This window comes from Podarcis pityusensis (assembly GCF_964106645.2).
Source record: "Podarcis pityusensis genome assembly, chromosome: Z".
Lineage (NCBI taxonomy): Eukaryota > Metazoa > Chordata > Lepidosauria > Squamata > Lacertidae > Podarcis > Podarcis pityusensis.
In genome coordinates, this window is record NC_138044.1 from 32674632 (window position 1) to 32696582 (window position 21951).

Consider the following 21951-nt stretch of genomic DNA (forward strand, 5'->3'; position numbering starts at 1 on the left):
CTGCTTGGAGGGAGTCCAGATCTTACAGCATAGGCATTTCAAGAGGCAGCAAGGCAGGCAGCCTCCAGTCTGCCTCTGCCAAAGATGGATCCCAGACCTTGTCATGTTGATGGCCCTCTGTTCTTCTATTGATAGCCATAGCTCAGCCAAGTTGGTTTGCATAAGCCAGCCCAGGAATTCCTCTGCAGCTTGTATTTCTCCCTTCCCACCCCAAATAATCACAATCCTAGAATTTATTGATTTCTAGGGTTTACCCTAAATCTATAACAATACTAACAAGGCTTTTTAAAGATCATGAATTAATTAACTTGCATCAGACAACTGAATTTAAGATAGGGAAAATGGTAAACTGAGAGAACCAAAACACCCTTACTTGCAGCTCATGCTGGCAAATGCCCCTCATCCCCAAAGGGACGGATACCATCACAGCCCCATTAAGGTCTTCAGAAAATGTGCTCAGCACACAAGCTCCTTTATTTCTGTAAAAATCATTATTATCAGACTTGACATGTTGGGTCAGGCAATTGGTACTTCTAGTTCCAGGGTTCAGTTGCCAGCAGCCCCAGGAAAATTCATAAACAGGACAAGACAGCAACATTCACCCACTAATAGTAAGGGAAATCAGCAGAAAGGCTCTCTCAGCACATTTGCTCCAAGACTCAAGAGGCACTTAAGAAAATGTTGTGGCTCTAGACAGGGGGCTTCCAGAACTCCCATTCCCACCCAGCGGAGGGGCTTTGTATCAGCTCCTCCTTTCAAGAGGTGGGATGGGGGACATCCCCCCCTCAGAGTGGGTTGAGGGACATCTCCACCACCACTCCTGTGACAAAGCTGGATGGCAGAAGGCCTCCCTTCTCACTGGCTTAGCATGAGGGGAGGTGTTCCACATAGCTTTGCCCTTAGTCTCCTGCTGCCCCTGAAGGCCAGGGAGACCAGCAGCAAAGCTAGGCAGTGGAACAGAGGTGATGCCTCTTGGGGTGTGCCGCCTGAGGTGGCTGCGTCACCCCACCTCATGTGTGGGCCGGCTCTGTCTCTACATACCCAGAGACTTTTGGTGGTATCCACCCACATTTTACTCAGAGTGGACCCTAACTTAGGTTCTACTCTGAATAGACTCAGAGTAGAACCTAAGTTAGGCCCATTCATTTCAGCAGGTCTACTCTTGAGTAAAGCTTAGCTGAATACTATTGTTATTATCCGTTATTACAACTCCTTCGCCATAAGGTCCAAGGGCGGGCTGCAGCAACATAAAAAAATCAATATTAAAATCAATTAAAACAAATGACTGTGCAGTCAGATGAAATTGGATGGATCCTAAGAATTATATAACTCAGGTGTCAAAGGCCAAGGTAAAGAAGTGTATCTTCAGAACATAGGGAAAGCTACACCATGACAGTGCAAGACACACTTCTGTGGGGACGGAATTCCACAGCTCGGTGTCAAGTATCAATTAAATATCAACATGATGGACAGCGGTAGATGGTGTCCATTGGGACTGGAAGGGCAGAAGGCGTGGAGACCAACAGGAGATGAAGCCAGATCCAATGACAAGCAGAGCCCCCACCCAATTGGCTATCAGCAAGAAGCCAGACAAGTGGAGACTGGCTGAGGAGAGTCTGAAGTTGGTGGTGGTAACAACAACAACAACAACAACAACAACAACAACAACAACAACAACATGTTATTTTTACCCTGGTAGTGTCCCAGTTGTCTTAATGGAGCAGCATCCACTAATTACACTTTAATTAACTGTTTCCAGAGGGGTGCTCGTGTTAGTCTTTTTCAGCAAAAACAACCAAGAGTCTCATGGCATCTTAAAGATTAACATGTTCATTATGACATAAGCTTCTGTGGGCTGTAGCCTCTCAGAGACATGATATTTCACAGACTAAAACCTGGTACATATCTATAACTCAGGGAAACATTTCATGCATCTGAAGAAGTAGACTAGGTCCCGCCCGCCCCCGGAAAAAAGCAGGTCGGCCCCCACAGCCCTTCACTTCATCAAATCTGGCCCTTTTTGAAAAAAGTTTGGACACCACTGCGCCCTTTAGCCCTGAGCTGTGAGCCTTAGAAGCTACCCACCACCTCCAAAGTTGCCTAAGGGGAATCACCAAGCCATTTTCCTGTTTTCCCTTCTCAACCTTAGCGTGAGATAACCAAATTAATTGAACCAATTATTCTGTTTAACAAACCACTGTCCACAAAAAAACAGTGTGAAGTAGGCAAGAGCCTACCCCACCCTGCCTTCCCTTCCCAAACCATGGCAAACTAGTGAAAATAACTGCACCAAAGTGACCACCAATAGCAGTGGCTATATCTTCCTGCAAGTTACTCATATTTGAAGAGAATAAAGCTCTTCAGCAAGGAAGATACAAGAATGTCTCACATGTCCTCAGCAATAGCAGCCTATCCATACGTGCCTAATAAGTCCTAGAAAACTGCCTCCATATTTTGCTTTCTAACTTTCTTTACTGATGTCAGATTTAGCTTCCATTTTTGTTTTTAAAGGAAAACCAGAGTCTGGGACTCCTGCTGGGGACTGGGGGAGAGGGAAGCAGACATCATTCCAAGTTTTACCCCCAAATTAACTTAACTCACCTTTAGTTCACCCTATATGCAGGTTAGAGAGCTTAAAAAGTTATTTCCACAGCGGGTGTTCCCACCACGGAAAACATTTCTAAGCCCTCCACTTTGCGTACTGGGCTCTGGGAAGGTTGCACGCGGGCTCTGGGTGCCTTAGTGAGATCACATGAGATCTTGAACGCTCCTGTGAGATCTTGTGCTGGCTCCAGAAGGTAAGATGGCACGCATAGGGTGGTGGTTCCAAGGGATTGTTCTGGCTTTACACAATTTTGCTTTTCCATGGTATTCCCCTGGAATGTAACCCCTACGGAAAACGCAATCCTGCTATATTATATAAATCTGCCTTATATTGGGTCAAGACACTGATCAATGTATCCCACTTTCCTCTGCTCTGAAAGATTGGGATCCTCCAGGATCACATGTGGGTATCTTTCCCTGCACTTCTGTTATGAGATAGGGATGAGTGAATCTGTCAATTCTGGTTTTCTCTCAGTTTCTAATTTTGCCAATCCTAAATTCAGTTCACCACATTTTCATATCAGTCTGCAGTTACAATTTTTGAAGTCCTTGTGAAAATTTGTCAGCATTTTAGTGCAATTGTTTTTTAAAAAATAATATGCACATTAAGAGGTAAAGGTAAAGGGACCCCTGACCATTGGGTCCAGTCGTGGCTGACTCTGGGGTTACGGCGCTCATCTCGCTTTATTAGCCGAGGGAGCCAGAGAACAGCTTCTGGGTCATGTGCCCAGCATGACTAAGCCGCTTCTGGCAAACCAGAGCAGCGCATGGAAACGCCGTTTACCTTCCCGCCGGAACGGTACCTATTCATCTACTTGCACTTTGACGTGCTTTCGAACTGCTAGGTTGGCAGGAGCAGGAACTGAGCAACGGGAGCTCACCCCGTCATGGGGATTTGAACCGCGACCTTCTGATCGGCAAGTCCTAGGCTCTATGGTTTAACCCACAGCGTCACCCGCATCCCTTATTAATTAATATGCACATTACTTGCATGCAATTTTCTCCAACATAATGCATTATTGTGTGTTATTTCCCCCCAATATAAGGTTTTCATGTTTGCATTCCCCGAATATACCCATTTTTGTACATATTATTTGCTGGGAGAACTACAAGATTTGGAAATGGGCACATCTTAAAAGCATGGCTCATATTGTTTCAGGAAGTATGAAGGTTCATGGAAAAATGTAAACCGAATCACATTTCTCTCCCACCCTTAAATTCTGATGTCCTTTTAACTGGTGATGGGAAGGATTGAACCTGGGGAATGTGTGCTCTACCACTGAGCAAAAAAGATGGATAATTATTTCGCAGAGGAAGTGTTGGGCACCGATTTGAGAATAACATCTGAAACAGAAACACTCTATTCCAACTTATCAGTAGCAATCCTTATGTTCCACTTGTAATAATGTCCCTAATTGCTGCATAACAGACAGATGTTGGCAAGAGAAGTTTTTCCCCTGGCATGATGATGCAGCAATGGAAGATTTCACCTGCTGGTTTCTACCTGTTATGCCATGGCACAGGGTCTCAGTCCACAAAAGACAGTGTCATACTTTGCTTTTAGCATGTCATTCAACAAGTGCCTGGAATGAACATAAATATAGACCACCTAATCCCTGATCTATTATTATTTCACATTGCACTTTTATTCTACCTTTGCTCCACAGAGGTCAGAGCTCCACCCATTTTATTTTTATCATCGTAACAACAACAACTGACCCAGAGCTTCAATGCCATCATGACAAAACAGAGATTTGAACCAGGGTCTCCCAAATGTAGTCCAACATGCCAGCCATTACACCAAAGGTTGGAAATCAGTGACCTTCCAGGTGTTGGTGGACTACGACTCCCATGATCCCTGTGTATTAGCCATACTAACTAGGGACAATGGGAGTTGTTCACCTGGAGAGCCACATGTCCCCCATCCCTGTGCCACACACTATACTGGATCTGGGCTGATTCACCCATGCATTTTTCATCATGTGATCACTGCAGCTTCCATTGAGGCCGCACATGTGAGTGTGAGTCTTTACAGATCAAATAGCAGAGAAAGTTTCCATGTCATCTTAAGCACACAGTGTATTTCAGCGTGGAGCCAGTTCACACTTTCGGTTACTGGTCAACATCTGTTTGCTGAGTAACCCAGTAAGGAGAAACCAAGTGATGTAAAGGGATGTATGAACCAGTGCTTTGTGTTCCTGGCTTTATTTTAGTCCTGTGAAAAGGATCAGGGCTTTCTGGATCAAGGGCGGGTGGGAATCCTAGGAGCTTTATGCTCCCTTCTTCAGCAGCGTTTCCAGGTATCAGCAGGCATATTGGAAAGACAGAAAAGTTTATGATCTGCCTCTTCAAAGCTTAACCCCTTTCCCCTCCAAGAAACCGATTAGTGGCAATCTCTAGCGCTGGGATATAAGGACATTAACCAGCAGCCTGGGGAAGTTTATAGGAATGCAGGCTCAGAATCACTGACAAAGGGTGAGAGGTGCTAGCCCTGCCCTGTGGCCTAGCAAGCCATGACCTCTGACCTGGCTGTAAATGGTGATACTTTACAGGCTAAGCTGAGCAGCCAAGGAAGCACACACACAACCCTCCTCGGCTGTATTTTTGACCTGGCTGAGCGGCCACAAGTTGTTTGCCGAAATGCCTCCTTCCTATCCTTGCACAGCTGCATCCAAGCCCAAGCGTCATCATGAGGCTGCCCAGGGAAACCCTTTTTTGTAATCCTCCCAGGGTTTGAACTAGAAAATCTGGTAACAGTCCCCTGATAGGAACTTAAAGCAAAACGGGCACTTGTGCTGCTAGCTCAGTCAATTTATGTTGGTGTCACCCCTCTCCTGTGGCCATCTGTTTATGCTCAGCTTAAGTAGAACATGTTCACAGCTCACAGTCCATGCAGGTAAGGATCAATGAACAGCATTCACTGCTGACCCCAGAGTCATTTTTGGGAAAGGACATAGATCTCTCCAATGAAGGTATTAGAATGTTGCTTTCCAAATGCTGCCAAGTTATTCAAATCATGCAAAACTGCACACATACACACAGACATTTTTTATCATTTATAACTTGTACTTGGTTGAATATATTGGAAAGAGATCATTTGTTCGTTCATTTCCTCCAGAAAGGAAGTGTTTGGTGCTAGGTATTTAAAGGAGTTTCAATGCTCTGAAACGCTAAGTAAGTCAGGGTTCAAGTTTAGGGTTTCCAACAGGTCAGAACAAAGTAAAAAAAAACAACAACACTTAAAAACTGCCCATTTTCCTGAGGTTTGCTATGCAGAAGTCAACAAGTAAAGGCTACTTGCTCGTTGAGCCAGATGGAATTGCTGTTAACAGAACAGCTTCAGTTCAAAGTTGGCAGCCCTATTTTAGTTCCATCTCTTATGTGGTATTACTCTATGGCAGCATTGGGAAAGTCAGTCTCCAGCTGTCTCATCACTTTTTAGTTTAGTTTCACCTGGCTTGATACATTGGCATATCTTTGGCTACTACTATTTGTTTATATTATTATATGTATCAGAGCAGACCCTCCAAGTGTCCTTATTTTCCAGGGACATCCCTGATTTAGAGAAGCTGTCCCGGTTTCTGATTTGATCCTGGAATGTCCTGCTTTTCCTTAGGACATCCCTATATTCATTGGAGAAATGTTGGATGGTATGGAATTTTCCGACCCCTGAGCCATCTGAAGGCAATCCTGTATAGGGAAGTATTATTATTTTTTTAACGTTGAATGTTTTATTATGTTTTTATATGTGTTGGAAGCTGCCCAGACTGACTGTGGAAACCCAGTAAGATGTGTGGGGGTATAAATTGTAAAATTATCATTATGGAATGGGACATCCCTATTTTCATTGGAGAAATGTTGGAGGGTATGTGAGAGTTGGGGAGCTTTTTCAGCCTGAGGGCCACATTCCTTTCTGGGAAGCCTTCCAGGGGCCATATCAGTAGTGGGTGGGACCAGAGGAAGAAGTGAGCAGAACGAAGGCAAATTTTGCCTTTTATAGGCTTTCTGTACCGTTTCTCTATCTAGATGGGCAAAATCCAAAAGGCATTATCCTATGAGGTGGTGTGGCTTGGGAAGAATTTTAAGGGCCATAGAGAGAAGTCTAGATGGTCATATTTAGTACCCAGCCCAACGCTTCCCCACTTATTTTATATATAAAGAACTTATAAGGCTTTCCACTCTATAAATACTCAGTATCCCTGGGACAAAACGCCAAACACAAATATGGACTTGATATTTTTTGTTTCAGATGGAAGCTTTCTATTCAGAAACCTGTTTGAAAGTCCAAATGGATTAAAGTTATTCAGAAAGCCCGTAGGTATTCAAATTCTAGACAATGTTTTGTCAAGAAATGACAAAAATGCTCAAGCTTCCCACCCCAACCTCACTGCAGCTTTGATTACGAAATCTATGGGATGTTGAAAGGAAGTCCTGACGTGGATATAGGTGGCTTACTTGCCCCCGAGTGGAAAACCTTGCAGGATTAGCTACTTCTGGTTTTGTTTTAAAAATATGTGGAGTTTAGCCTGAGTTGAAAAAGTAACTCATAAATTACCATGTTGCCAAAGGCTTGGATGACCCTGAAAAATTATGTGTTGTTTTGTGGGATTTTATCTTCTATGGAACAAATACACACACACACAAGATTCCCTCCCCACAGTGTAACGTGAATACAATGTACATTACGGGCCTTTTAGTTTAATATTTGCTACACCAGCTTCATTCAGGTGGAATGTTTCTTCGAAGATCAGCAGGAGCAGCGGCTATGAATAGCGGGTGCAGCACATTAAATATTCATATTGCTTTTTAATTGAATTTAATGCTTCTTTTCTTTCTTATAGTGTATTTTATTACTTTATATTTTGTTTCATAATGCATTCTATGAAATTCAATTTGCAATACAATAAAATACAATATAAGTAATAAAAGAAGCAATAAAAATACAATTAAAGCCATACAGCATCTAGCAGAGCAATTGCTACTACAGGCAGAAAAATCATTTAAGTGGTCCGTCAAGACCCTAAGCAATTTTCAAGTGGTCTGGGGGGTTGGGGAAGCTTAGAAATCACTGCTCTACACTGATTGGCAGCAGTTTCTCCAGGGTTTCGGGCAAGAGTCTACTTCAGTCTTTCTTGGAGATGCAAAACATGAAAAGCAGATGGTTTATCATTGAGCTATGTCCATTCTCCAAGGAATAAACTAAAAAGACGAAGCATCCAAACCATCCAGTCGCCCTCTCCTAATGTTTGGATACCTGTGCAGAATTAAATGTTACCTGGCAATATTATCCCTATCTCTGGCATAAAATGAGTAGCAAAATATGAGACCTTTTCCCCTACCCAATAATTTTGAACAGTGCTGTGGGGGAAGATGATGCTAGGCTGAGTTATCTAGATTGCCATTAAATGAATTAAGATCCTCAAACGGCAGGCTGGTCGCCATATGAATGGCAGGCTAGAGAAGTGGCCAGTCAGGATGCTATTTTTAATTACTAGCAGCAGTGGAAAGAAAACCCTCGCCTCCTTGTTGCCATGGCAACTTTAGTTCCCATCAACCTGAAACTTGGGTTGCCATAGCGACATGAACTGCCAAGCCACTTTCCATCACCAGGCCCCAATAAGGAATCAAGATGGCTCCTAAAGTAGTTAGTTGGAAGTTTTCCATACCTGAAAATCTTGGGTGCTGCTATTTCTCCAGGGTGGTGGTAGAGGGAGAAACCAATTATTGCTTATTTGCCTATGATAATTGATATAAATGTCAAAGCACCCCCTTGATTGAACTGAGATTGATTTTAAACACATTAAAAACCATTTCCTGAAAGATAACGCTGTTATATGACACCCATTTGATGGCTAACACACGTTAAACGGGGGTTTCCTCCTTTCAAAGGACACCCCAGCATTTCAGCATGTCTCCAGCATTAGTTTCGCATTTCTCTGTAATAAAGTCCCCCGAAATCCCTATAAAAGTGGGGCCCTGCTTCTCAGAACCCCATAATAGAGCTATCTTCCACTCAATACAGCCCCACAAGTCTCCATCAAACACAGTAAGTGTGGCATGAAAATGTAATAAATAATCAATAACTCCGTTCCAGGTCAGGAGAAGATCATTACTTCATGTGTCACAGGTTCAAGCCTTGCTAGTAACTCAGGGGTTCTGGGATGCATCCTTGACTTATATTAGGGCCTTCCTGCTCGGCTGCACTAACACCAAACCTGAGATCTAGGGGCTGCCCCTGGTAATATCATGGGGCTGAGCCCTGGAGACAGAGGTTAATTGGGAGAGGGAAACAGTGGAGAGAAGACACCCTGCCCCAACTCAGAGTAATTTGTAGGCAGAGATAGCCCACCCATGAGGTAAGGTGAGGTAACTGCCTCATGGCAGCATCCACAGTTGCAGTAGACCTGGCCTCCAAGGACTCTTGAGAGTCCCATGGACTGCAAGAAGATCAAATCTATCCATTCTTAAGGAAATCAGCCCTGAATGCTCACTGGAAGGACAGATCCTGAAGCTGAGGCTCCAGTACTTTGGCCATCTCATGAGAAGAGAAGACTCCCTGGAAAAGACCCTGATGCTGGGAAAGATGGAGGGCACAAGGAGAAGGGGACGACAGAGGACGAGATGGTTGGACAGTGTTCTCGAAGCTACCAGCATGAGTTTGACCAAACTACGGGAGGCAGTGGAAGACAGGAGTGCCTGGCGTGCTCTGGTCCATGGGGTCACGAAGAGTCAGACACGACTAAACGACAACAACAACTATTTTCACTCACCTGCAGATCCAATTCTGTCACCTGGAGGGGACCAGGCAGACCTGGAGGCTTTAGGTCAGAAATGGAGGTCTGGCAACCGTAGTTCCAGGGTTCAGCCCCAGCTATGAAAGCAGAGTCTTGACATCAATTAAACGCAAAGGAACCCTAACATAACAGTATGTTCTAGCCCTGCTGTTGGAAATACAGTAAGGACCAGGCCTGAGTTTTAAAGAGACCTATCTCAGTTAAATCCTCTTTCATCCACAATATGGGAAAGAGATGTGCGTCTTTGTGTGCTTGTGAGGAACCCCCTGAATTTTGTACAGTGGAAATGTACACCCGGTTTAGAGTCTCATCCGTTGCTCCACCCATTTTGCATTTGACTCTGCCCACCACTGGAATGTGGTCCCCAGAAGCTTACACCTAAGGGAATGTGTCCCTCAGGCTGAAAAGGTTTCCCCATCTGTGAGGTAGGTAGATGAAAACTAGAAGATAGAGAAATAGACAGATATCCCTAGGATAGCAATGGGAATCAGAAGGGGGCCATTTCTCAGGAGTAGAGAGCATATTCCTTGGATGACAGCAGTCCCTGGTTCAGTCCTTGCCATCACCAGTCTCACAGGTACCAGGGCTGAGGGGAAACCGCATCTGAAGTTGCTAACTAGACACCACCAGACACAGTAGGAAGCACCAGGCTAGACACACCAGAGGTTTAACTCAAAGCAGGACCACTTCATAACCGTTACTTCCTTGAACAGCCTTCTTCCTTGCAAAAGTATACATTCAGCCAGGGAACGCTAGCACTCTCCACTGCCTCACAGCAGAACAACATGTTTCACCGCCATCCTGCAAACTTCCCTTTTGCTTTTCACAAAAGGGCCTCAGCACCTTCCTGAGAGCGCCAGCACCTGGCCAATATACAATGCGACTGGACTGCCACCTAGTGGTTCGTCCCAGATGCTTCCAGGTAGTCATTTATTATTATACGGGACATTTTGTTATTTTAAATGATTTGTTCCCTTTATTGCAGGACTCTGTATTGTCATCATGCTTTTCTGCACTGATGGATACAACCATATCCTTTGGTCTTTGGATCCTGTGCCACTATTCATAGACAAAATAGGGTCAAGGGAAACTGCCTAGGCAGACCAATAGTCCATCTAGCTCAGTATTGTCCACACTGCCTGAAAGCCTACCTGGTGGGGGGTGGGGCTGAACCTGGGACCTTCTGCATGCGAAGCAGATGATCTGTCCGTGAACTATGGCTCCTCCTAACGTCAGTGCAGGAGACTCACAGGAGACTTTCCAGCGAGGTGTTTGGACATTTACTGAGATAATGGAATGAGAAAAGTTGACAAATTTTCTCTACTATTAGTGTAAAAAGAATAAGACTCCAAGTTACATAGAATGCTTTGTCAGGCAACTTCCACACCTAAGTACTTAGCGGTTTGAGACTTTGGCCTCCCCACAGCTTTCTTCCCTGTGTTCCATCATAATGTTAAGATAGGCATTCTTCTGTCTTGCCCCCACCCCATTCTTGACTAAACCTTACTGTCTTTCCCTATTCCATCCCTATTCCTATACTATTTTAGGTGGAATTGGTGGGGACTGGATTTAAGCACTGCCTGACACTGCCCCCCCCCCAGTTAGCCTTACTCCTGGCCCATCTCAAAACAGCAACATAAAAGCACCACCACATTTCAAGCAATCTCTGCAAGTCCATTAACTTTTGGTCATCAGACGTCTTTTGGTTTCAACAGATTGCTGAACAAATGGCTGGATTTTGAGAATGTACAGATGTTTGGCTAAGGATAAGTCCTTCCCCTCCCACATCTTTTTTTGGATTCTAGGAAAACAAAACAATAAACAGCTTGAGACACAATAACAGTTACAGTCACTAGTTTTCCATCCCTGGCCATGGGCAGGGCTCGCTCTTTTTGCTCAGCAAAGAGCAATTAGGGCTGCATATTTCCAATATGAGGGAAATGATCCAAAGGTCCGGTTTTGCTGCTGCAGCCATGTGCGGGATGCCAATGGTCATTCCTGTAGAAGGACGTCAAGCTGTAGAAACTGCAGCTGGACTTGTCTCTCTCTGTCAAGTCCAGCTCCTCAGCTTTAAAGCAGGTGGCCCAATGTCAGCCCCAAGGGAAGAGCTGGAGAATGCCCTTTGGAGACCTTGAGGAGCAGCTCTGCAGCTCCACATGCCATCAGCCTTCCTGAATGAGAGAGCCTTGCTATGGACCTCTGTAAAGCAGGCCCCACTGGCAACAACATTCTGCCAAATCAACAGATGCATCATCTGTCGACACAACTTTTATCAGTATGGGGTAGGGATGGGTGGATCTGCCAATTCCAATTCTCTTGATTTCCTGTTTTTCAAAAGACATTTAGTTTTCCATATTTCTGCAATCTGTGGTTAAAAACAACAATAACCTAAAGAAGATTCATCAGCATTTTAGTGCAAATTTCATCTAATAAACCTGTTTTTCTATGCAGTTTTCTATGCAGGCCTATGCAGGCCTAATATAGACATCTTTGCAAAGCAATTCCCCCTAATATCATGCATTTCTATGTTATTTTCATAAATATACGCAATATTATGCACAAATATGTTCATTTTTGTACACATTACTGGGCAGGAGAAATTGCATTGCAAAATTCAAGCAATGTAAATGTCAAAGGATGGCTGTTCTTTGCTTTGCATATTGTTTCACAAAATGCAAATTTGGTAATTTTGGAATTAAAAGAGAGCTTAAATGAATGTCTTCCCCATCCCTGCTTTCCCCTAGCAAAATTCGCAGATTACCAGTGAATCAGAGCAAACATTAATGAGCTTTTCTCCAGATTGATGTTTGCTACAATTTAGCAGACTTTTTAGTTTCAGGAGGGAAAGTGGTGGGGCAAAGGCAAAGCCACTGAGACCAGTGTCTAGAAAGCACAGGACAAGCACAAGAGTGGATGGGCCCAGAGCAAGCAAAACAAATTCTGCATGTGTACCAGAGGCCTTTGATCTTGAAGCAACTAGGGTTGCCAACTTTTCAGCAAGCTGCTTCCACCTTGTCCTTAACTGTTGCTTGGTGCGCAGCCATTAGCAGACAGCCATGCTAGTGTTTGGGAGCTTCACCTGCTCAGGTGAGCTGCACTTTCAAGTACAACCCTCCAAGTCCAAGTGTGGCAAGGAACTTTCTTCAGAAACAAGGCATTGACTACCCCAAGCCACTCTCTGCTGTACCTGATTTCCTAAGCACTTTGCATGTTAAGAGTTACAAATGCTTTCAGGAGACTGTGATGCACCAGCTGAGCAAGCAATGGGAAGGAGTTAAAAGTGTTGAGCTGGCTGGCTTCTCTGTGTTGGCAGCCAAGGAAGAGGCTTCCTGGGAAAGCTGCAGTGTAAGGGATTGATTTCCCTTGGAATTTGCTTTTGACTGGGTGAACGTTCTTGATGATACAAGAAGGCTCGGAGGTAGGCAGGAGAGAGTCCTAGCCAAGGACAGCAACAATAGCAACAGTTCATTAGAAACCCCAGGAGAACCCTCACTATTCCACAAGACGGTTCTAGGTGGTTCCCTAGGACAGGGCTTTGTGACGGGGTGGCAGCAGCTGCAGCACATTAGAAGAATGGAGGAAGCAGGCTGCATGCAATATCCTTCTAACCCCTGGATTCAGCAAGTATTAAAATACACGCCAGGCTACCTTCCTGTATTTACGTGATCTCCTGGGTTATGGGCCATCAAGAGAGCAAAGGGAAAATGAGAAGGCAACTCAGAGATACTCCTCCCTCAACTCAGAGATGGTTAGAAAGCAGTGGCATAGCGTGGGTTGTCAGCAAGTAATTTGCGCCCCCTAACCCTTGGATTTGCGCCCCCTAACCCTAACCCCCAGATGTTGCGCCCGGTGCGGCCGGCCCCCCCTGCACCCCCCACGCTACGCCACTGTTAGAAAGGCAAAGCTGGAGTTTAAATAGGCAGTGATGTGATCTAGAAGAAAAGCAGCAAGCTGGAGAGAGAGTCAAATCAGCATTTGAGATCCATGTTTTATTTCTGCTTGTTTCTTGGGAGAAACAAGACCCTTTGGGGGTGCTGATGCTCTGCACCCCTCCATCACAGCCTAATAAAGCCTCACATATCATAAAGACACCACAGTTTCCACTGTGCTTCATTCCAAAAAGAAACACAAACCTTGGGTACCCCCAGAATCTCGGACCGCTCAGAGATTGGTGGCGTGCAACAATATTCAGAAGCTCAGGGAAAGCAAGGAAATGTGAATCCAAAATGACTGTGGTCTGTCATTACATCTCTGGACAAGTGTTTGTGGATAGATTCAACAGCAGGATTGTTACTTCTGACAGATGCTGCTCACAGTTCACCATTGAAAAACGGTGTCTCTTTAGGGTCACTAAGGAGTTGAAACTGAAAGGCATTGAAATACCCTCCTTGCAGTTGGCAGCAGTTGTTGGCATAGAGCTAACAACACCCCTGGAACAGCCTGCAGGTTTTGATTGTGCCCTCCTTTCGCACAGCACTAGCAGTCAAGGGAGAAGCAGACGGAAGATTATCTTAGGCAGCAAAACTCTTGCTAAAATCAGGGAGTGGCTAATGGAAGCTTTTCCAGGAATCTGTGCGTGCATTTCTGCACGTTAGCAGAATCATGAGAGGCTTCCCGCAATGATCATAGAGGGAGGGAGGGAGGGAGGGAGGGAGGGAGGGAGGAGGTGTGATGGTGTGCCTTTTGCCAGCACCCCCGGGTGAGGATTGCCATGCCCAGAAGGAAATAAATGATGCACCAGCTGCCCGCTGAGGGCAAGTGCCTTGGCATAGCCCATGGAAAGGAAAGCAGCTGACTCTCCTGCTTCCTAGAGAGACTCCTGTTCATAGTCATGCCTTGCAGGCACAGCCATCTCCACACTGTAATTTGAAGAGCATTTATTAGACTTACATAACCCCGGCGGATTGTGGCACTCTCTGCCAGCTGCTTTCTTAAACAGCAGAGTCAGAGCAAGGGCATGGATGGCAAGTGAAATCCTCTACTGTTGAAAGTCAATCTGGAAACGGCTGGGAGGGAAGCAGAGGTGTTTCTCTGGCCCTCTCGGCTACTGTACAAGCAGTGAAAGAGGCGGGCGGCAACGGAGCAAAATGTACCAGTTGTAAGAGCCAATGCCAGGCTGTTGGTGCTGTTCCCATGGTGACAGCATCCCCAGGGATGCCTGAACACAGCTCTTCCACTTCTTTACCCACAGAGATGTAAGTAGCAACCCTTGCATTATTGCCAGTGCTTGGAGTTAGCTAGTTTTTGGGATTCTTTCCTGAAATGTTTTATTTGGGCGAATTAAGGCCCAGCTCTCTGGGCTGCAGAATCGCCTTTAAAACACCCAGCCCTCACAAGTTGGGGAAGTACAGCCCCAAACCCCATCCAAGAGCATAAATGAACTCCCAGGATCACCTTGGTAGTCTACAGCAGGTGTGGAGAACACATTCCCAACAACTGATCCCTCTTCCCAGCTCTGTGAAGGGAATAGGTGTCTCCTATCAACACTCAGCACCCTTAGCAAACTACAGTTCCCAGGATGCTTTGGGGGAAGCCACAACTGATAATGTGGTATAACAATGCTTTAAAAGTCTGGTGTGGATGAGACCATTGTTTGGTTTGCTTTAAATTGCTGCTGCTTCTTTTGGATTTTACTATTATGTGCTTCTAACCTACCCTGGGACCTTATAGTTAAGGGCAGGCAAGAAATTTCTGAAATAAATACCTAACAATTAAATATTTAACAAATCAATGATGATGACAATAATAATCATCACCACCACAGCATGCAACATAAAAGGAGTCTGGGGTACACTCAACATTTTTCCTTGAGTGGAAAATCTATTTATTTCACGTGATTCATATACCTCTTATTGTAATAAAGCCTCAAAGTGGTTTACAAATCGTACATTTGGACACAATTTATTCACATCATTGTGAAGGTAAAGGTAAAGGTACCCCCTGACCGTTAGGTCCAGTCCCAGACGACTCTGGGGTTGCGGTGCTCATCTCCCTTTATTGGCCGAGGGAGCCGGCGTACAGCTTCCGGGTCATGTGGCCATCAGAACTAAGCCACTTCTGGCAAACCAGAGCAGCGCACGGAAACACCATTTACCTTCCCGCCGGAGTGATACCTATTTATCTACTTGCACTTTGATGTGCTTTCGAACTGCTAGATGGGCAGGAGCTGGAACTGAGCAACAGGAGCTCACCCTGTCATGGGGATTTGAACTGCCGACCTTCTGATCGGCAAGCCCTAGGCTCTGTGGTTTAGACCACAGCGCCACCTGCGTCCCTTCACATCATTGCACCCTTAGTTAAACAAATGTCTACAAAACTTTCTGCCCTTGAGCTCATGAACAATCTCTTCTGCATTACAGCACTATCTGGAATGACATTTCCTAGTGTTTTATTCAATAATGATTTCGTGCTTAAAACAAAAAAACAAAAAACTACCTTGTAATTTATTTCTTCCTTTACCACCAGGTTTCAGGCTGTTTTCAAGAGAAATGCAAAGCCGACCACCATCAACTTCCTCTCTATTAAACGTCAGCAGCATCAAAGGACGATTTCCTCTGTTTACTATCTTCAGCTCCTTTCAAGTTGCTGCACTTTGGTTTTAAGCAATCTGTGTTAGATGAAACCACAGAGCAGTTCAGCTAGAGTACATTGACCGTGATAGGACAAAACCTTCGCTAGTCTGCGTACTCTGGTTTGGGGCAGGACTTGCTGTTTGAGATAAACACGGACTTCCCCAATAGCTTAACCCTTCTCCTGCCTTCAGCGGTTAGGTAATTTTAGATTCTGGACTTATTGGGGTATGGGCGTTTGGAGTGAGAGTGCATTAACTCCACGTACTTCAGAATAAACAGCTGAGCTGCAACGTGGGGGGGGGGGCGGCTTTTGTTCATTCTGCTAAGTGGGACCCTGGACTTTTGCCCCAAAGTCCCACCCAGACGGTGCCGCTTCTTGCCTGCAAAGTTCAGTTCTCTCTTCCGATGTTCATAAACTCATAAATAAAAATTCCGTTGAGGGGGAAAGAACTGCCTTGAGGGAAGGGGTGCTTTTCTTTCGCAATAATTTTTTTGTTTTCCAAAAAATAACTGGGTACAAGTCTAGTAGTATAATACAATCTCCACCAAAATCAAAATAAAAAAAAATCATTGAGTTTGTAGTGTCATTTCAAGCATATTCTTAAGACGTTAATGGTTAATATAGCGTCTCCACAGCCAAATTTGAGTAGTTGGTGGGAGTGAATTGTTATCTTCTTCCCTTACATATGAAAAGAAAGAAGATCAGGTTTCAACAAAGGTATCTCTCTTTGTAACAACTTTTGCTACGCTCTTAAGTGAAAGCCAGATCCCAAATGTTGTTGAACCATACCTGGAGGCGTAGCTCAGGCTGAAATTTCCAAAACTCTGTTTATCTTGAGCAGATTTTGCAGTTTCACACATTCCCTACACTAAAAAGGAAAGGAAACCTGAAATAACACAAAGCGATATTTGCTCCTTGCTTATACCATTTCCGTAATGGTTTCTCCATAGAAGTCAGTAGTTCTTATCTACTGTAATAGTAGATTCATTTATGACTCTGCCTTAGTTAAGTAGCTTAACAGGGAGAAAAACAGGAGTACTTTAAGAGTATTTGCAAGTAACAAAAGCATTACTTGCTCAAAGAGGAAGGTGAAGGAGAAGAGGAGCTTCTGGCCCAAAATATGGTGTTTTAATATACAGTGGTGCCTCGCAAGACGAAAAACTCGCTAGACGAAAGGGTTTTGTTTTTTTTTTTTTTGAGCTGCTTCGCAAGATGAATTTCCCTATGGGCTTGCTTCGCAAAACGAAAACGTCTTGCAAGTTTGTTTCCTTTTTCTTAAAACCGTTAATACCCAGGGTGCATTGCTTGAAGAGGTGCAGTTGCGACTTGACTTCGAGAAGCAACTCATAGCACGTGGTGTGGTAGCCTTTTTTGAGGTTTTTGAGGACTTTGCTGATTTTTGAAGCTTTTCCAAAACTTCTTTTGCAGCCATTTGGTAAGTTAAACTTTTAAAACTTTTTTGGGGGTTTTTGGATTTTGGGTTGGGGTGTTTGGAATTCAAGGACTTGGTGTTGGGGAGGGGTTTGCAAGAATCTGGAAGCTTGTGGGGGGTTTTCCTGCATTTTTATGATTTTCTGTGACCATTGGGCCACTCTGCTGTTTTTTTAAAAAAAAATTCTGGATTTGAATTTCTGTGTGGTGGGTGGCTGGGGGAACAGTTGAGGAGGGGTTTGCAAGAATCTGGAAGCTTGTGTGGTTTTTTCTGCATTTTTATGATTTTCTGTGACCATTGGGCCACTCTGCTTTTTTTAAAAAAAAATTCTGGATTTGAATTTCTGTGTGGTGGGTGGCTGGGGGAACAGTTGAGGAGGGGTTTGCAAGAATCTGGAAGCTTGTGTGGTTTTTTTCTGAATTTCTATGATTTTCTGTGACCATTGGGCCACTCTGCTGTTTTTTTAAAAAAAATTCTGGATTTGAATTTCTGTGTGGTGGGTGGCTGGGGGAACAGTTGGGGAGGGGTTTGCAACAGTTGGGGAGGGGCTGGGGCAACAGTTGGGGAGGGGTTTGCAATTTCTGTGTGGTGGGTGGCTGGGGGAATAGTTGAGGTTTTTGAAGACTTTGGTGATTTTTGAAGCTTTTCCAAAACTTCTTTTGCAGCCATTCGGTAAGTTAAACTTTAAAAACTTTTTTGGGGGTTTTTGGATTTTGGGTTGGGGTGTTTGGAATTCAAGGACTTGGTTCTGGGTTTGAATTTCTGTGTGGTGGGTGGCTGGGTGCTTTTGAATTTTTTGGATGTGAAGCACTGATTTTTTTTATTATTATTATTATTTTGCGAAGGTAGGAGCTGTGCTGCCATGGGACCCAAGAAGACTGCTGCTGCAGAGGCCGGCGAGGGGAAGAAGGTGAAGGTTACGCTGGAAATGAAGAAGGAGATCATCCGGAAGCACGACAGTGGAATGCGTGTGACAGACCTCGCCAGGGAGTACGGGAGGAATCCACCGACCATCGGGACCATCCTGAAGATGAGGGAGAAGATCCTTGCGACTGATGCAGCCAAGGGAGTCACCAGGATCGTGAAGAACCGCCCAGCTGTTCTGGAGGAGGTTGAGAAGTTGCTGCTCATCTGGTTAGAAGAGAAGCAGCGTGCAGGGGACACAGTGACTGAGGCCGTCATTTGTGAGAAGGCCAAGGCCTTGCACGCAGACCTCGTCCAGGAACAGCCAGGAACCTCAGGCGAGCCAGAAGTCTTCAAGGCAAGCAGAGGCTGGTTTGACCGGTTCAAGACGAGATCTGGAATCCACAGCGTGGTCAGGCATGGAGAGGCTGCCAGTTCTGATGTTCCTGCGGCTGAAGAACTGAGGGACATTTGCCAGAAGTGGAAAGATGTGCAGGCTTTTGCACAGCGGCACCACCCTAACAAGGACCTGACACGTGACCTTGCGAACACTTTTGATACGAGGGTCATGTCGCCTTTCAGGGAGGTGCTGAAAAGGCGGATGAAGCAGCAGACCATGGACAGGTTCTTCAGCAAGAAGCAAAGAGTGGAAGAGGAACCTTCTTCGAGTTGTCCCCCAGAGTCTTAGAAAATGTACTGTACACTTTGTTGATTTTTAAATGTTTTTCTGTGATGTTTAGAAACTTAATTTATTGTTCCTTCAGTTTTTGAAATGCTCTTTACAGTATGTGTGACTTTAAAGAGCACTTAATAAACTCTTGTTGTACCAAATTTGGCTTTGTTTGGACTTTTTTTGACCATAGGAACGCATTAATTGAATTTCAATGCATTCCTATGGGAGTTCGTGCTTCGCAAGACGAAAAATTCGCTAGACGAAAAAACTCGCGGAACGAATTAATTTCGTCTTGCGAGGCACCACTGTAGTTTGGGCAGTTTTGCCTAAGTATGGAAACTGAGCACATTTGTACCCTTATGTATATGCTGTAAACATCATTTCTGTAAATGCTATCTCTGACATTGCCTGTCACATAGATACTTAACAAGCACAGAACCTCACATGTCTGATCCCCTGCTTTTTTCAAACTTGACATTATCGTTATCAGCTTTCCAACCAAGCAACTTTTTTTTTACAGCTCCACATTTTGTATCCACCTGCACACTAAAAAAAACCAACCACCACAACCACACACAGGGTAGTGACATCCCGCCAAGTTCAATTATTTTAGCTTATTACATATAACAAGACAAAGGTTTGAGAGGTACAGAAAAGAGCAATGATATCATCTCGTCCACAACTTAAGAAAGAAAATGATTCTGAGAAGAGAAATGGTTATTGCAGAGATATAAACAGTGCCACGAATAATAAGATCATGATTCCACACAAATGGGGTGGGGTAGGCAGGTGTATGTGCTGGGAAGAATTTGTGGGAAAGAGAGGTATTAATCACCCCACCCACCTGCCAATTTCACCTACAAATACTCCCCCCTCCACCTTGATCGCATTATAACAGCAAAAGATACAAGACTGGGAAAGGACTTTGTAAGGATAATTTGCGGTTTTGCCCTCAGACCTTTGAAGCGTTCGGCGAATAATATGAACTAGCCGTCTTGCTTAACTGCAAAAAAATCACTAGAAAGTGTTCCAAGAAATAACAGGACTCCTCTGCTGCCTGGAAGTTGGACTTTGCACCCCCATCATGTGCCTCATTATCTGTTTGTTTTATCTGGTGAACAGAACCTGATCTCTGGAGCGCAGAGACTGATGCAATCTGGAAAGTTATCTGGGCTCTCTTGGGCCACTCTGCCATAAGACGCACACATCTGTATTGGCAGACACAGGTCTTCTGGCGCTGGCCGGTGTTTTAAGCTTTCTTCAAAAACCTTACCTTGCTGAAGAGTCTCCAGTCTGAAAAGGACATGGCTTGCTCTACCCGCATCATAGCATTCTGGATTTTTCTTCTTCAGGGTATGTACATTGGTGAAACAGGGACCGTGGAAAGAGGGAGGGAGGTCTTGTCTGCAGAACCATCCCCAAAGGCCAGTCCAGTCCATATGACCACATGTTCATGGTGAGTATGGCAGAACTGAATGGATCTTCTGGGCTGATTTGGCACACAAGGCTGGCAAATTTTTGGTTGCTTTTCTCATGAGCATCCAGCTCACCATTCCACTTCCCTCAGATTGTTCAGGGCTTGCAGATTCAACCGCTTCAGCAACTGCTAGCTATGAGGAAAGCCTTGGTTTATTGAGGATTCATCCCGATTTGCTTTCACAAAGCTTTCACAGAGGTTAGATTATAGTATTCATTGAGCATTAGGGATGGGAGGATCTTACAATTTCAGTTCACATTTTGTCATTCTTAAATTTAGCTCACCACATTTCTGCAGAAGTTTGCTACTTAGAGGGGGGGGAAGTACTCATGGAAATTATTCAGCATTTCAGTGCAACTTTTCTTCTCATAAGCACATTTTCATATGTAGCTATGACCGATGTACATATTTTTGCAAGCAATTTCTTCTAATGCTATGCATTCTTGTGTTTTATTTTCACTAATGTATTTGTTTTCACACACACTTTCTCCTAATACATTATTTCTTTTGGTAAACACTCTGGTTTGAGAACTACATTGCAAAATTTAGTAAGTGGGAATTTCGAAGGATGTCTGTGTTTCGGTTCTCATATTGCTTCAGAAACTGCAAATTTAGCTTTTAAATGTGAACTGAATATAATTTCTCCCCAATCTGGATCAAGCATTCATTCTGATTTGCTTGTGGGGAGCTTACATATCTTCCCATTTATCATTTGTTCAACCACACTTTTCAATGCATTTCTCTGTCATTTTCCAAACTGCAAAAACAAAACACCAATATGCATTATATTAGGAGAGTGTGCTTTACCCAAATGTATAATTAGGCAAAACTGTGCACACAAACAAATGTATATTAGGACAAATCATTACTAAAATGCTGATGAATTTTCATGAGGGCTTTATTTCCTTTTTTTAAAAAAAAAATGCAAACTGGTGTAGAAATATGGAGAACTGAATTTAAGAGTGGGGGGTGGGGAAGAATCTGAGAGAGACAAAAACTGAGAAATTCTCCCGTCCCTACTCTTCACAAAGGGAACCTGTAGAAAGAGCAGAAATGTCCTGCTTCAAGTCCTGGCTAACTCTGGTGCTTCGTCAACTCAGACTCTGGTAAACTGCTCAATGGCATTCTCCAGTCAATTTATGGCACTTAAAATTATAAGCCGGAGGGATGCTTAGCAAATCCTACATTGTGCCAAACATAGCCAAGAACCATCCAGTCTATGCTCGTCATGTTCCATGATTTGTGTCATTGGGCTTCCACCCTGTTATCAGCTGCTGTTCCCTTTGGGGCAGCGACAGAGAACAGACACTGAATTGTCATTAATTGCACCTGTCAATGCAAGCACTGGATGCAGGCTAACTCTCCAAACTCACAACAGTACGAATCAAATTATTTCTCCTACCCCATTCCCAGGCCTTTTCCCCCCTTGCACATCTTTTTCTAGGAAAGAAAAGCACACTTCCCATTCCCATGGCTTTTGCAATTTTAAAAGCAG

General features: G+C 44.2%; 2 protein-coding genes across 3 annotated transcripts in view; both read left to right on the top strand.

Moving 5' to 3' along the window:
• Nucleotides 1-17229: 17229 nt before the first annotated feature.
• LOC308468912 (tigger transposable element-derived protein 1-like) lies at nucleotides 17230-19943 on the top strand (the record flags this gene model as incomplete). Its single annotated transcript, XM_080991375.1, has 3 exons — nucleotides 17230-17406; nucleotides 18249-18842; nucleotides 19936-19943. The coding sequence occupies exons 2-3, from the start codon at nucleotides 18266-18268 to the stop codon at nucleotides 19941-19943; spliced, it is 585 nt and encodes a 194-aa protein (XP_080847501.1). The 5' UTR covers nucleotides 17230-17406; nucleotides 18249-18265.
• A 180-nt stretch (nucleotides 19944-20123) lies between these two features.
• XPNPEP2 (X-prolyl aminopeptidase 2) overlaps nucleotides 20124-21951 on the top strand; it is a 34840-nt gene continuing 33012 nt past the window's right edge. The window contains exon 1 of one of the 2 annotated variants that reach the window (XR_013981528.1): nucleotides 20124-20332. Coding sequence is in view for 1 of the 2 variants with exons in the window: in XM_080990251.1 (XP_080846377.1) it covers nucleotides 20284-20332 (49 nt within the window). In the remaining variant the exon portion in view is untranslated. The remainder of the gene's footprint in view (nucleotides 20333-21951) is intronic. The other variant, XM_080990251.1, reaches the window with a different exon arrangement.